Below are 13,985 nucleotides of genomic sequence, written 5' to 3' on the forward strand. Positions count from 1 at the left end.
ATAGTGGAGAGAGGGGACGTCCTTGTTTCACACCCAGTTTTTACCAAACATCTCAGAGAACTTTCCTCCTATTTTTACCATAAACCTCCGTTACCTTATACTCCCCAATCAATAGCTTAATAGACAAATACAATGGCCAAATACTCAAACTATCATTAACAAATCCCTCCTAACATGGTCGAATGCCCCCTTTAAGTCTGAAAATGCCACATGTAGCCTACCCCCCTATTTATTTAAATGTTTCTGAACTATTCAATCAAAAACGAAAAGCCAATCAATAGTGGTATATCCCTCCCTAAGACTAACCTGTTCTGCCATTACTATTCCCATGTTATTTGATCACGTTATTAATATATTCTTTATTTTCCGAGCAAACAACATTCCCAATGTGAATACTCGTACATCCGTAATTTTCAGGTTTATTTTGGTCCCCTTTCTTGAATAAAAATGTTTCTATTGATGTGCTCCAGTTTATTGGTCATTTCATGTTGTGCGCAACCACCGTTAAAACAAGTGATTTGATGTTCAGCGTCAGGGCACTGCTCCACCTCCGGACCAACCAAGTCTGGTATGCCATCCAAGCCTGGGGGAGACTGTCATTCCATTTCCTTTAGGTAATTCCACAGTTCTTCATGCATTAGTACTATTAGCTTCCTTAAGGGGGAAGCCAACTTGGTTCCTGATTACATCCATCCATCCCACTGAAAAAGATACATCCTTTTCTTTCTTTCCTAATTTCTCTGACAAAGTTTTCACTAATGGAATTTCAGGCTAATTTTTCCTTTCGACTGAATTTTTCAATTTTTTCAAAAAAGGTTTTGGTAAGCTTTTCTTGTATTGCTCCCTGTATTTCTTTTTAATCCTCCTCCAGCTTTCCTCTCTTTCTCACTTTCGCCATTCCTCGCATGATTTATTGAGTTCCTTACACTTTGACAAATTCACACTACGGGATTCTTCGTCACCCTATACAACCTTGCATGAACTTCGAAACAATTCTCACAGCCAATTTAACATTATCAACAACCGACTCTCCATATACACTGTATGTTGCATCACACATTCCAGTTACTACAGTCTCAACGCTAGCCAGCTTGCATAGTTCCACACACTGCTCTATTTCCTCTTACCAATTTTCCTCAAAATTATAACTTCCATTACACTTTAGTTCATCAGGCACCTTTATAGGTCTACTATAATCATTTTTATTTATAATTATTTCTGTTTCTTTTGACAACTCTCCTCCATTGAGATATTTTTTTATGGTAACCCAGCTTATCAAGTTTATTAAAATATTCAATAAATAAAAACTTTTTTCCCTTAAGAAATTATAATTATTTTCATTTTTAGCACCTCGGACAACCAGACTACCAAACTAAATACCACCAGGATGTGGTCCAACCAAACTGAGTTGGTCGGTGGTCGATGGCTCAACGCCTGGAAATCAGTACTACACTAGTTATCTTAGTACTATCAAACCATACAACTATGCCTTTTTAAGTATGATTCAAGGACAAGAATCGAGTCTTGAGATTCAATTTCTTAAATTTGTCCACAATCCTACAGACTCCATGAATCCCTAATTTTAAATCCAGCACCAGGAAAGGATTGTTAAATCCAGCACCATTTGGAGGTTTTTATTTATGTTCTTTAGTCACTAACTAACTCATGTTTTTGTTTTAATTTTTCTTTATCCCATTGTTAATTTTAAGAGTTTTCGTTTTTTTTGGCATTTTTGCTGACTTGACTTTTGCCTTCTAATTCCACGAGTTTATTTTGTTTTTGTTTCTTACATTTTTACGTATTTTATATTGAGCCTTTGGTTGTTCTTTTTTCGCTTTATTTGACGCTAAAGTGCGAATTCGGCCCTTTTGGGCTTGTGATAGCCTATTTTCAGCAATAAATCTTATCTTAACTGATATGAATGCAATAAAAGCTTTGTAATGTCGGCAATTAGTGATCTACTTTCTGGATCCTTGTCCCAACAACCAAAAATGGAGAGAAAATAAAATAATAAGCTATCTGCTGGACAAAAAACATAGTTTGACTTACATTTTACTGAAATTCAAGAATTCAGTACAATTATAAAGGAAAGACACTCGGGATTTTGAAAATTTACAAATACTACATAAACAAACGATTACCATCTAATTTGTAATCGCCCCAAAGTAGATGTCTGCAGCACACAATCTAGCAACACCTCCAAGAATCCCTCACTAGATCAACCATGGATCTAATCCTCGAGGAAATTGAAAAACTTATAGGCATCAGAAACATCACTCAAGGAACTACCTATCCCTCTCCTCCTTTAGCTACAGTCCTAACGTCTGTAACCCCGTTATGATAGATAGATAGGTTGTATTGCAAAACGAAAGCCTCTTTGGGCCATGGCAAAAGAAAGAAAAAAATAACCTAGACACAAAATTATTGCACATGATAATAACACAGATAACGATAAAAACACATGGTACATAGCAGTAACAAATAAATAAATATTAATTTAAACATTAAAATAATATTTATTCAGTATTTATAAATTAAATGATATATTTAATATTTATATATATGTTTTTAATATTTAATAAATTAAAAAATAGTTATTAAACAATCAAATTAATAGGTAACAGCTACAAAAACAAAACAAACATAGTAGTACACATAATAGATATCAGATATTTTAGATATTTAATGCTCTAAAGCCACAAGGGACATGGCTACAAAAAATAACAAGCAAGCAAAAAACACCTTATACACATTAAACAATATTTTCTGCACTCACGCCCCCCCCCATGAAAAATACCTCTATGCACTGGCGGATGCAGGGAGGCCAAGGGACCCCCCCCTCCAAGATTTTTTCTACCACCCTCTTATCCTGTTTTTTCGTCTTTTTTTACCCGTCATTAATTGATGATAATAGCTCTTTATAGTAGTTTTCCCCATGAAGTCCAATTTTTTGTAACGAAATTATAGAGAATCAGAAGAAAACACACTTCTCTGATTTGAATGTAGAGATGTCACAAAACTTCATAAAGGCCATACTAAATGGACTGTCACAAAAGACCTTTTGATTTAATACAGTAATATTATATATGTTACTGCATCGTTACACATAAATAGATAAATGTTTCTTACTTTTATTTTAATGCTTCATTCAACTAAAATGAATTTTTTTTTTCAGAATACAGTGCTTGGGGTATCAGCTATTGTGATGAAGGGGCGGTGTCCTATTTTATAGGGGGGGATGAAAATTAATTAAATAGGAAGTAGAAAAGCTGTGCTTAAAGAAATGTGATATACAAGTCCAGAAATTTAAAAAAAAATTAATTTTTGACATGAAAATGGTTTTTGCTATTAAAATACAAAAAAGGATCCTTATTTAACTACACTTGTCACAATCTTATTTGTATTCCTTAACTTGTTCCTATGGAGGGTTTTTGCAATCTATGTGCAATGTAGAACTATTCTATGCAACCCATTTTTTTGTCAATTCATCGTTGATAATTGATTTACCGTAATTATACATTATGCAAATTTATTAATAATGCGTTGATTAATTTACGTAATTCAAATAACTAATGTACCTGAGCATTAAATCCTCAAGTGGCTTTGGACAGCCTTGAATCCGAGGTGGTCTTCTTCCGCCATGAACAGCCCACATAATGGCAAAGGCAGAAGGTCCACAGTCCTCAAATGGCTTCTGTCTTGTCAGAACTTCCCAAAGAATAATGCCCCAGCTAAAAACATCACATTTCTCAGTATAACGACTCCCTAAAATAAAACATATTTTCCAGAAATCCTGATTTATGATGCACTTACTTGTCCCTTACACTTCCTATATTTTTGTATGTTTTAAATATATTTAAACCAAATATTATAATATTTAAGTATATATGGAATAATGCCCAAGCTAAAAACATCACATTTCTCAGTATAACGACTCCCTAAAATAAAACATATTTTACAGAAATCCTGATTTATGATGCACTTACTTGTCCCTTACACTTCCTATATTTTTGTATGTTTTAAATATATTTAAACCAAATATTATAATATTTAATTATATATGGAATAATGCCCCAGCTAAAAACATCACATTTTTCAGTATAACGACTCTCTAAAATAAAACATATTTTACAGAAATCCTGATTTATGATGCACTTACTTGTCCCTTACACTTCCTATATTTTTGTATGTTTTAAATATATTTAAACCAAATATTATAATATTTAAGTATATATGGAATAATGCCCCAGCTAAAAACATCACATTTTTCAGTATAACGACTCCCTAAAATAAAACATATTTTACAGAAATCCTGATTTATGATGCCCTTACTTGTCCCTTACACTTCCTATATTTTTGTATGTTTTAAATATATTTAAACCAAATATTATAATATTTAAGTATATATGGAATAATGCCCCAGCTAAAAACATCACATTTTTCAGTATAACGACTCCCTAAAATAAAATATATTTTACAGAAATCCTGATTTATGATGCACTTACTTGTCCCTTACACTTCCTATATTTTTGTATGTTTTAAATATATTTAAACCAAATATTATAATATTTAAGTATATATGGAATAATGCCCCAGCTAAAAACATCACATTTTTCAGTATAACGACTCCCTAAAATAAAACATATTTTACAGAAATCCTGATTTATGATGCACTTACTTGTCCCTTGCACTTCCTATATTTTTGAATGTTTTAAATATATTTAATCCGAATATTATAATATTCAAATATATATGGAATAATGCCCCAGGTAAAAACATCACATTTCTCAGTATAACGACTCCCTAAAATAAAACATATTTTACAGAAATCCTGAACTATGATGCACTTACTTGTCCCTTACACTTCCTATATTTTTTATTTATATTTTTGTATATTTTAAATATATTTAAACCGAATACTATAATATTTAAATATATATGGAACCAAAGTAAATATATTTACTTATATTTTTTCCAGTAATTTTTCACTTAAGAATCATTTGGCTTTTGAAACCCTTCAATTTTTAACTCAGGCCGATCATATTAACGACCACGTAATTTTATTTTCATTGGAAAAAAACCACATTGCAAAACAATCAATAAATAAACATGCAATCAACATAATATAAATAATACTTGATAATACATTACAATACTATAATAATTCATAATATTTTGATATTATTTAATAATAGTTTATAACGAAAAACTATCACAAAACTATATCATGTTACAAAAAAAAACGAATTCGCATTCCAAGTCAAATCCTGCAAACATACAATCAACATAATCAAATTTACAAATTTAAAATGAATTTAAAATTACTTCAAATATTATGTTGGGGGGGGGGGAGGGTAAAGTTTTTTTCCTCGCAGAGTATGCTCTACTGTTCATCTAGTTCCATGTTATTCTGTTTATTGCTCTAATACTAATTTTTGTTCAATTGTCATTTACAAATTCCTATTAAATAAACATTGTCTATTTTCTTTATCAAAAACACCCTACATATCGTCAAGAACCTCTCCTACTCCTTAAAATATCATTGTATTACTTGAATCCCATTCACATCTCATTCACATCAGCCACTCGGCATCATGATTAACAAACCTAATATTACACCCCCCCTTCTTCTTCAATCTTATTATTAAAGAGAGAAGCTGAACTACTGGCAGTAATTTGGGAAGTGTTGAGACCATTTAAGTGCAAATTTTTTAATGTTGGAACCAAATAATTTGAAGATTAGCCATGGGAAGTGCTGAGAGCATTTTAGTGCAAATTTGTTAATGTTGGAACCAAAAGATTAGCCATGGGAAGTGTTGAGAACATTTTAGTGCAAATTTGTTAATGTTTGGAACCAAATAATTTGAAGATTAGCCATGGGAAGTGTTGAGAACATTTTAGTGCAAATTTGTTAATGTTGGAAGCAAATAATTTGAAGATTAGCCATGGGAAGTGTTGAGACCATTTTAGTGCAAATTTGTTAATGTTGAAAGCAAATAATTTGAAGATTAGCCATGGGAAGTGTTGAGACCATTTTAGTGCAAATTTGTTAATGTTGAAACCAAATAATTTGAACATTAGCCATGGGAAGTGTTGAGACCATTTTAGTGCACATTTGTTAATGTTGGACCCAAATAATTTAAAGATTAGCCATGGGAAGTGTTGAGTCCATTTTAATGCAAATTTGTTAATGTTGGAACAAAATAATTTGAAGATTAGCCATGGGAAGTGTTGAGACCATTTTAGTGCAAATTTGTTAATGTTGTAACCAAATAATTTGAATATTAGCCATGGGAAGTGTTGAGACCATTTTAGTGCAAATTTGTTAATGTTGGAACCAAATAATTTGAAGATTAGCCATGGGAAGTGTTGAGACCATTTTAGTGCAAATTTGTTAATGTTTGAACCAAATAATTTGAAGATTAGCCATGGGAAGTGTTGAGTCCATTTTAGTTCAAATTTGTTAATGTTGGAACCAAATAATTTGAAGATTAGCCATGGGAAGTGTTGAGACCATTTTACTGCAAATTTTTTAATGTTGAAACCAAATAACTTGAAGATTAGCCATGGGAAGTGTTGAGACCATTTTAGTGCAAATTTGTTAATGTTGGAACCAAATAATAGAAGATTAGCCATGGGAAGTGTTGAGACCATTTTAGTGCAAATTTGTTAATGTTGGAACCAAATAATTTGAAGATTAGCCATGGGAAGTGTTGAGACCATTTTAGTGCAAATTTGTTAATGTTGAAACCAAATAATTTGAAGATTAGCCATGGGAAGTGTTGAGACCCTTTTAGTGCAAATTTGTTAATGTTGGAACAAAATAATTTGAAGATTAGCCATGGGAAGTGCTGAGAACATTTTAGTGCAAATTTGTTAATGTTGGAACCAAATAATTTGAAGATTAGCCATGGGAAGTGTTGAGTCCATTTTAGTGCAAATTTGTTAATGTTGGAACCAAATAGTTTGAAGATTAGACATGGGAAGTGTTGAGTCCAGTTTAGTGCAAATTTGTTAATGTTTGAACAAAATAGTTTGAAGACTAGCCATGGGAAGTGTTGAGACCATTTTAGTGCAAATTTGTTAATGTTGGAACCAAATAATTTGAAGACTATCCATTGGAAGTGTTGAGACCATTTTAGTGCAAATTTTTAATTTTGGTACCAAATAATTTGAAGATTAGCCATGGGAAGTGCTGAGAGCATTTTAGTGCAAATTTATTAATGTTGGAACCAAATAATTTGAAGATTAGCCATGGGAAGTGTTGAGAACATTTTAGTGCAAATTTGTTAATGTTGAAAGCAAATAATTTGAAGATTAGCCATGGGAAGTGTTGAGACCATTTTAGTGCAAATTTATTAATGTTGAAACCAAATAATATGAAGATTAGCCATGGGAAGTGTTGAGACCATTTTAGTGCAAATTTGTTAATGTTGGACCCAAATAATTTGAAGATTAGCCATGGGAAGTGTTGAGACCATTTTAATGCAAATTTGTTAATGTTGGAACAAAATAATTTGAAGATTAGCCATGGGAAGTGTTGAGACCATTTTACTGCAAATTTGTTAATGTTGGAACCAAATAATTTGAATATTAGCCATGGTAAGTGTTGAGACCATTTTAGTGATAATTTGTTAATGTTGGAACCAAATAATTTGAAGATTAGCCATGGGAAGTGTTTAGGCCATTTTAGTGCAAATTTGTTAATGTTGGAACCAAATAATTTGAAGATTATCCATGGGAAGTGTTGAGTCCAATTTAGTGCAAATTTGTTAATGTTGGAACAAAATAATTTGAAGATTAGCCATGGGAAGTGTTTAGACCATTTTACTGCAAATTTTTTAATGTTGAAACCAAATAACTTGAAGATTAGCCATGGGAAGTGATGAGACCATTTTAGTGCAAATTTGTTAATGTTGGAACCAAAAAATAGAAGATTAGCCCTGGGAAGTGTTGAGACCATTTTAGTGCAAATTTTTAATGTTGGAACCAAATAATTTGAAGATTAGCCATGGGAAGTGTTGAGACCATTTTAGAGCAAATTTGTTAATGTTGAAACCAAATAATTTGAAGATTAGCCATGGGAAGTGTTGAGACCATTTTAGTGCAAATTTGTTAATGTTGGAACAAAATAATTTGAAGATTAGCCATGGGAAGTGGTGAGACCATTTTAGTGCAAATTTGTTAATGTTGGAACCAAATAATTTTAAGATTAGCCATGGGAAGTGTTGAGTCCATTTTAGTGCAAATTTGTTATTGTTGGAACCAAATAATTTGAAGATTAGACATGGGAAGTGTTGAGACCATTTTACTGCAAATTTGTTAATGTTGGAACCAAATAGTTTGAAGATTAGCCATGGGAAGTGTTGAGACCATTTCACTGCAAATTTGTTAATGTTGGAACCAAATAATTTGAAGATTAGCCATTGGAAGTGTTGAGACCATTTTAGTGCAAATTGTTAATGTTGGAACCAAATTATTTGAAGATTAGCCATGGGAAGTGATGAGACCATTTTAGTGCAAATTTGTTAATGTTTGTAACAAATAATTTGTAGATTAGCCATGGGAAGTGTTGAGAACATTTTTGTGCAAATTTGTTAATGTTTGGAACCAAAAAATTTGAAGATTAGCCATGGGAAGTGTTTAGACCATTTTAGTGCAAATTTGTTAATGTTGGAACCAAATAATTTGAAGATTAGCCATGGGAAGTGTTGAGACCATTTTAGTGCAAATTTGTTAATGTTGAAAGCAAATAATTTGAAGATTAGCCATGGGAAGTGTTGAGACCATTTTAGTGCAAATTTGTTAATGTTGAAACCAAATAATTTGAACATTAGCCATGGGAAGTGTTGAGACCATTTTAGTGCAAATTTGTTAATGTTGGACCCAAATAATTTGAAGATTAGCCATGGGAAGTGTTGAGACCATTTTAGTGCAAATTTGTTAATGTTGGAACCAAATAATTTGAAGATTAGCCATGGGAAGTGTTGAGACCATTTTAGTGCAAATTTGTTAATGTTGGAACCAAATAATTTGAAGATTAGCCATGGGAAGTTTTGAGACCATTTTACTGCAAATTTTTTAATGTTGAAACCAAATAACTTGAAGATTAGCCATGGGAAGTGTTGAGACCATTTTAGTGCAAATTTGTTAATGTTGGAACCAAAAAATAGAACATTAGCCATGGGAAGTGTTGAGACCATTTTAGTGCAAATTTTTAATGTTGGAACCAAATAATTTGAAGATTAGCCATGGGAAGTGTTGAGACCATTTTAGAGCAAATTTGTTAATGTTGAAACCAAATAATTTGAAGATTAGCCATGGGAAGTGTTGAGACCATTTTTAGTGCAAATTTGTTAATGTTGTAACAAAATAAATTGAAGATTATCCATGGGAAGTGCTGAGACCATTTTAGTTCAAATTTGTTAATGTTGTAACCAAATAATTTAAAGATTAGCCATGGGACGTGTTGAGACCATTGTACTGCAAATTGGTTAATGTTGGAACAAAATAGTTTAAAGATTAGCCATAGGAAGTGTTGAGACCATTTTACTGCAAATTTGTTAATGTTGGAACCAAATAGTTTGAAGATTAGCCATGGGAAGTGTTGAGAGCATTTTAGTGCAAATTTGTTAATGTTGTAACCAAATAATTTGAAGATTAGCCTTTGGAAGTTTTGAGACCATTTTAGTGAAAATTGTTAATGTTGGAACAAAATAATTTGAAGATTAGCCATGGGAAGTGCTGAGAGCATTTTAGTGCAAATTTGTTAATGTTGGAACCAAATAATTTGAAGATTAGCCATGGGAAGTGTTGAGAACATTTTAGTGCAAATTTGTTAATGTTTGGAACCAAATAATTTGAAGATTAGCCATGGGAAGAGTTAAGACCATTTTAGTGCAAATTTGTTAATGTTGGAACCAAATAATTTGAAGATTAGCCATGGGAAGTGTTGAGACCATTTTAGTGCAAATTTGTTAATGTTGAAACCAAATAATTTGAAGATTAGCCATGGGAAGTGTTGAGACCATTTTAGTGCAAATTTGTTAATGTTGTAACCAAATAATTTGAACATTAGCCATGGGAAGTGTTGAGACCATTTTAGTGCAAATTTGTTACTGTTGGAACCAAATAATTTTAAGATTAGCCATGGGAAGTGTTGAGACCATTTCAGTGCAAATTTGTTAATGTTGGAACAAAATAATTTGAAGATTAGCCATGGGAAGTGTTGAGACCATTTTACTGCAAATTTGTTAATGTTGGAACCAAATAATTTGAAGATTAGCCATGGGAAGTGTTGAGACCATTTTAGTGCAAATTGTTAATGTTGGAACCAAATAATTTGAAGATTAGCCATGGGAAGTGCTGAGAGCATTTTAGTGCAAATTTGTTAATGTTGGAACCAAATAATTTAAAGATTATCCATGGGAAGTGTTGAGAACATTTTAGTGCAAATTTGTTAATGTTTGTAACAAAATAATTTGAAGATTAGCCATGGGACGTGTTAAGACCATTTTAGTGCAAATTTGTTAATGTTGGAACCAAATAATTTGAAGATTACCAATGGGAAATGTTGAGACCATTTTAGTGCAAATTTGTTAATGTTGAAACCAAATAATTTGAACATTAGCCATGTGAAGTGTTGAGACAAATTTAGTGAAATTTTCTTAATGTTGAAAAAAAATAATATCAAGCTTATCCTTGGGAATTGTTTAGTACATTTTAGTGCAAATTTTTTAATGTTTGAACCAAATTATTTTAAGAATATCAATGGGAAGTGTTGAGACCAGTTTAGTGCAAATTTTTTAATGTTGTAACCAAATAGTTTTAAGATTAGCCAGGGGAAGTGTTGAGACCATTTTAGTGCAAATTTTTTAATGTTGTAACCAAATAATTTGAATATTAGAAATGGGAAGTGTTGAGACCATTTTAGTGCAAATTTGTTAATGTTGTAACAATAAAATAGAAGATTAGCCTTGGGATGTGTTGAGACCCTTTTAGTGCAAATTGTTAATTTTTGAAACAAATAATTTTAATATTAGCCATTTGAATTTTTGAGACCATTTTAGTGCAAATTTGTTAATGTTGAAACCAAATAATTTGAAGATTAGCCATGGGAAGTGTTGAGACCATTTTAGTGCAAATTTGTTAATGTTGGAACAAAATAATTTGAAGATTAGCCATGGGAAGTGATGAGACCATTTTAGTGCAAATTTGTTAATGTTGGAACCAAATAATTTAAAGATTAGCCATGGGAAGTGTTGAGTCCATTTTAGTGCAAATTTGTTAATGTTGGAACCAAATAATTTGAAGATTAGCCATGGGAAGTGTTGAGACCATTTTACTGCAAATTTGTTAATGTTGGAACCAAATAATTTGAAGATTAGCCATGGGAAGTGTTGAGACCATTTTAGTGCAAATTGTTAATGTTGGAACCAAATAAATTGAAGATTAGCCATGGGAAGTGCTGAGAGCATTTTAGTGCAAATTTGTTAATGTTGGAACCAAATAAATTGAAGATTATCCATGGGAAGTGTTTAGAACATTTTAGTGCAAATTTGTTAATGTTTGGAACCAAATAATTTGAAGATTAGCCATGGGAAGTGTTAAGACCATTTTAGTGCAAATTTGTTAATGTTGGAACCAAATAATTTGAAGATTAGCCATGGGAAGTGTTGAGACCATTTTAGTGCAAATTTGTTAATGTTGAAAGCAAATAATTTGAAGATTAGCCATGGGAAGTGTTGAGACCGTTTTAGTGCAAATTTGTTAATGTTGAAACCAAATAATTTGAAGATTAGCCATGGGAAGTGTTGAGACCATTTTAGTGCAAATTTGTTAATGTTGGACCCAAATAATTTGAAGATTAGCCATGGGAAGTGTTGAGTCCATTTCACTGCAAATTTGTTAATGTTGGAACAAAATAATTTGAAGATTAGCCATGGGAAGTGTTGAGACCATTTTAGTGCAAATTTGTTAATGTTGGAACCAAATAATTTGAAGATTAGCCATGGGAAGTGTTGAGACCATTTTAGTGCAAATTGTTAATGTTGGAACCAAATAATTTGAAGATTAGCCATGGGAAGTGCTGAGAGCATTTTAGTGCAAATTTGTTAATGTTGGAACCAAATAATTTGAAGATTAGCCATGGGAAGTGTTGAGAACATTTTAGTGCAAATTTGTTAATGTTTGGAACCAAATAATTTGAAGATTAGCCATGGGAAGTGTTAAGACCATTTTAGTGCAAATTTGTTAATGTTGGAACCAAATAATTTGAAGATTAGCCATGGGAAGTGTTGAGACCATTTTAGTGCAAATTTGTTAATGTTGTAACCAAATAATTTGAAGATTAGCCATGGGAAGTGTTGAGACCATTTTAGTGCAAATTTGTTAATGTTGAAACCAAATAATTTGAAGATTAGCCATGGGAAGTGTTGAGACCATTTTAGTGCAAATTTGTTAATGTTGGACCCAAATAATTTGAAGATTAGCCATGGGAAGTGTTGAGTCCATTTGAGTGCAAATTTGTTAATGTTGGAACCAAATAATTTGAAGATTAGCCATGGGAAGTGTTGAGACCATTTTACTGCAAATTTGTTAATGTTGGAACCAAATAATTTGAAGATTAGCCATGGGAAGTGTTGAGACCATTTTAGTACAAATTTGTTAATGTTGGAACCAAATAATTTGAAGATTAGCCATGGGAAGTGTTGAGTCCATTTTAGTGCAAATTTGTTAATGTTGGAACAAAATAATTTGAAGATTAGCCATGGGAAGTGTTGAGACCATTTTACTGCAAATTTTTTAATGTTGAAACCAAATAACTTGAAGATTAGCCATGGGAAGTGTTGAGACCATTTTAGTGCAAATTTGTTAATGTTGGAACCAAATAATAGAAGATTAGCCATGGGAAGTGTTGTGACCATTTTAGTGCAAATTTGTTAATGTTGAAATCAAATAATTTGAAGATTAGCCATGGGAAGTGTTGAGACCATTTTAGTGCAAATTTGTTAATGTTGGAACAAAATAATTTGAAGATTAGCCATGGGAAGTGCTGAGACCATTTTATTGCAAATTTGTTAATGTTGTAAACAAATAATTTAGAGATTAGCCATGGGAAGTGTTGAGTCCATTTTAGTGCAAATTTGTTAATGTTGGAACCAAATAATTTAAAGATTAGCCATGGGAAGTGTTGAGACCATTTTACTGCAAATTTGTTAATGTTGGAACCAAAAAATTTGAAGATTAGCCATGGGAAGTGTTGAGACCATTTTACTGCAAATTGTTAATTACCAAATAAATTGAAGATTAGCCATGGGAAGTGTTGAGACCATTTTACTGAAAATTTGTTAATGTTGAAAAAAAATAATTTGAAGATTAGCCATGGGAAGTGTTGAGACCATTTTAGTGCAAATTTGTTAATGTTGGATCCAAATAATTTGAAGATTAGCCATGGGAAGTGTTGAGACCATTTTAGTGCAAATTTGTTAATGTTGGAACCAAATAATTTAAAGATTAGCCATGGGAAGTGTTGAGTCCATTTTAGTGCAAATTTGTTAATGTTGGAACCAAATAATTTAAAGATTAGCCATAGGAAGTGTTGAGACCATTTTACTGCAAATTTGTTAATGTTGGAACCAAATAATTTGAAGATTAGCCATGGGAAGTGTTGAGACCATTTTACTGCAAATTTGTTAATGTTGGAACAAAATAATTTTAAGATTCGCCATGGGAAGTGTTGATACAATTTTAGTGAAATTTGTTAATGTTGGAAACAAATAATTTGAAGATTAGCCATGGGAAGTGTTGAGACCATTTTAGTGCAAATTTGTTAATGTTGGAACCAAATAATTTGAAGATTAGCCATGGGAAGTGTTGAGTCTATTTTAGTGCAAATTGTTAATGTTGGAACCAAATAATTTGACGATTAGCCATGGGAAGTGTTGAGACCATTTTAGTGCAAATTGTTAATGTTTGAACCAAAT

General features: G+C 31.9%; 1 protein-coding gene across 1 annotated transcript in view; it reads right to left on the reverse strand.

Moving 5' to 3' along the window:
- The window catches only part of LOC148955709 (mitogen-activated protein kinase kinase kinase 7-like), a 72,688-nt gene that overhangs the window by 19,861 nt on the left and 38,842 nt on the right, over positions 1 to 13,985 (reverse strand). The window contains exon 4 of the mRNA XM_089103604.1: positions 3,579 to 3,765. Coding sequence (XP_088959730.1) covers positions 3,579 to 3,765 — 187 coding nt within the window. The remainder of the gene's footprint in view (positions 1 to 3,578; positions 3,766 to 13,985) is intronic.

This window comes from Artemia sp. Qi Xiang Cuo, chromosome 2, assembly GCF_049724085.1.
Source record: "Artemia sp. Qi Xiang Cuo chromosome 2, ASM4972408v1, whole genome shotgun sequence".
Classification (NCBI taxonomy): Eukaryota; Metazoa; Arthropoda; class Branchiopoda; order Anostraca; family Artemiidae; genus Artemia; species Artemia sp. Qi Xiang Cuo.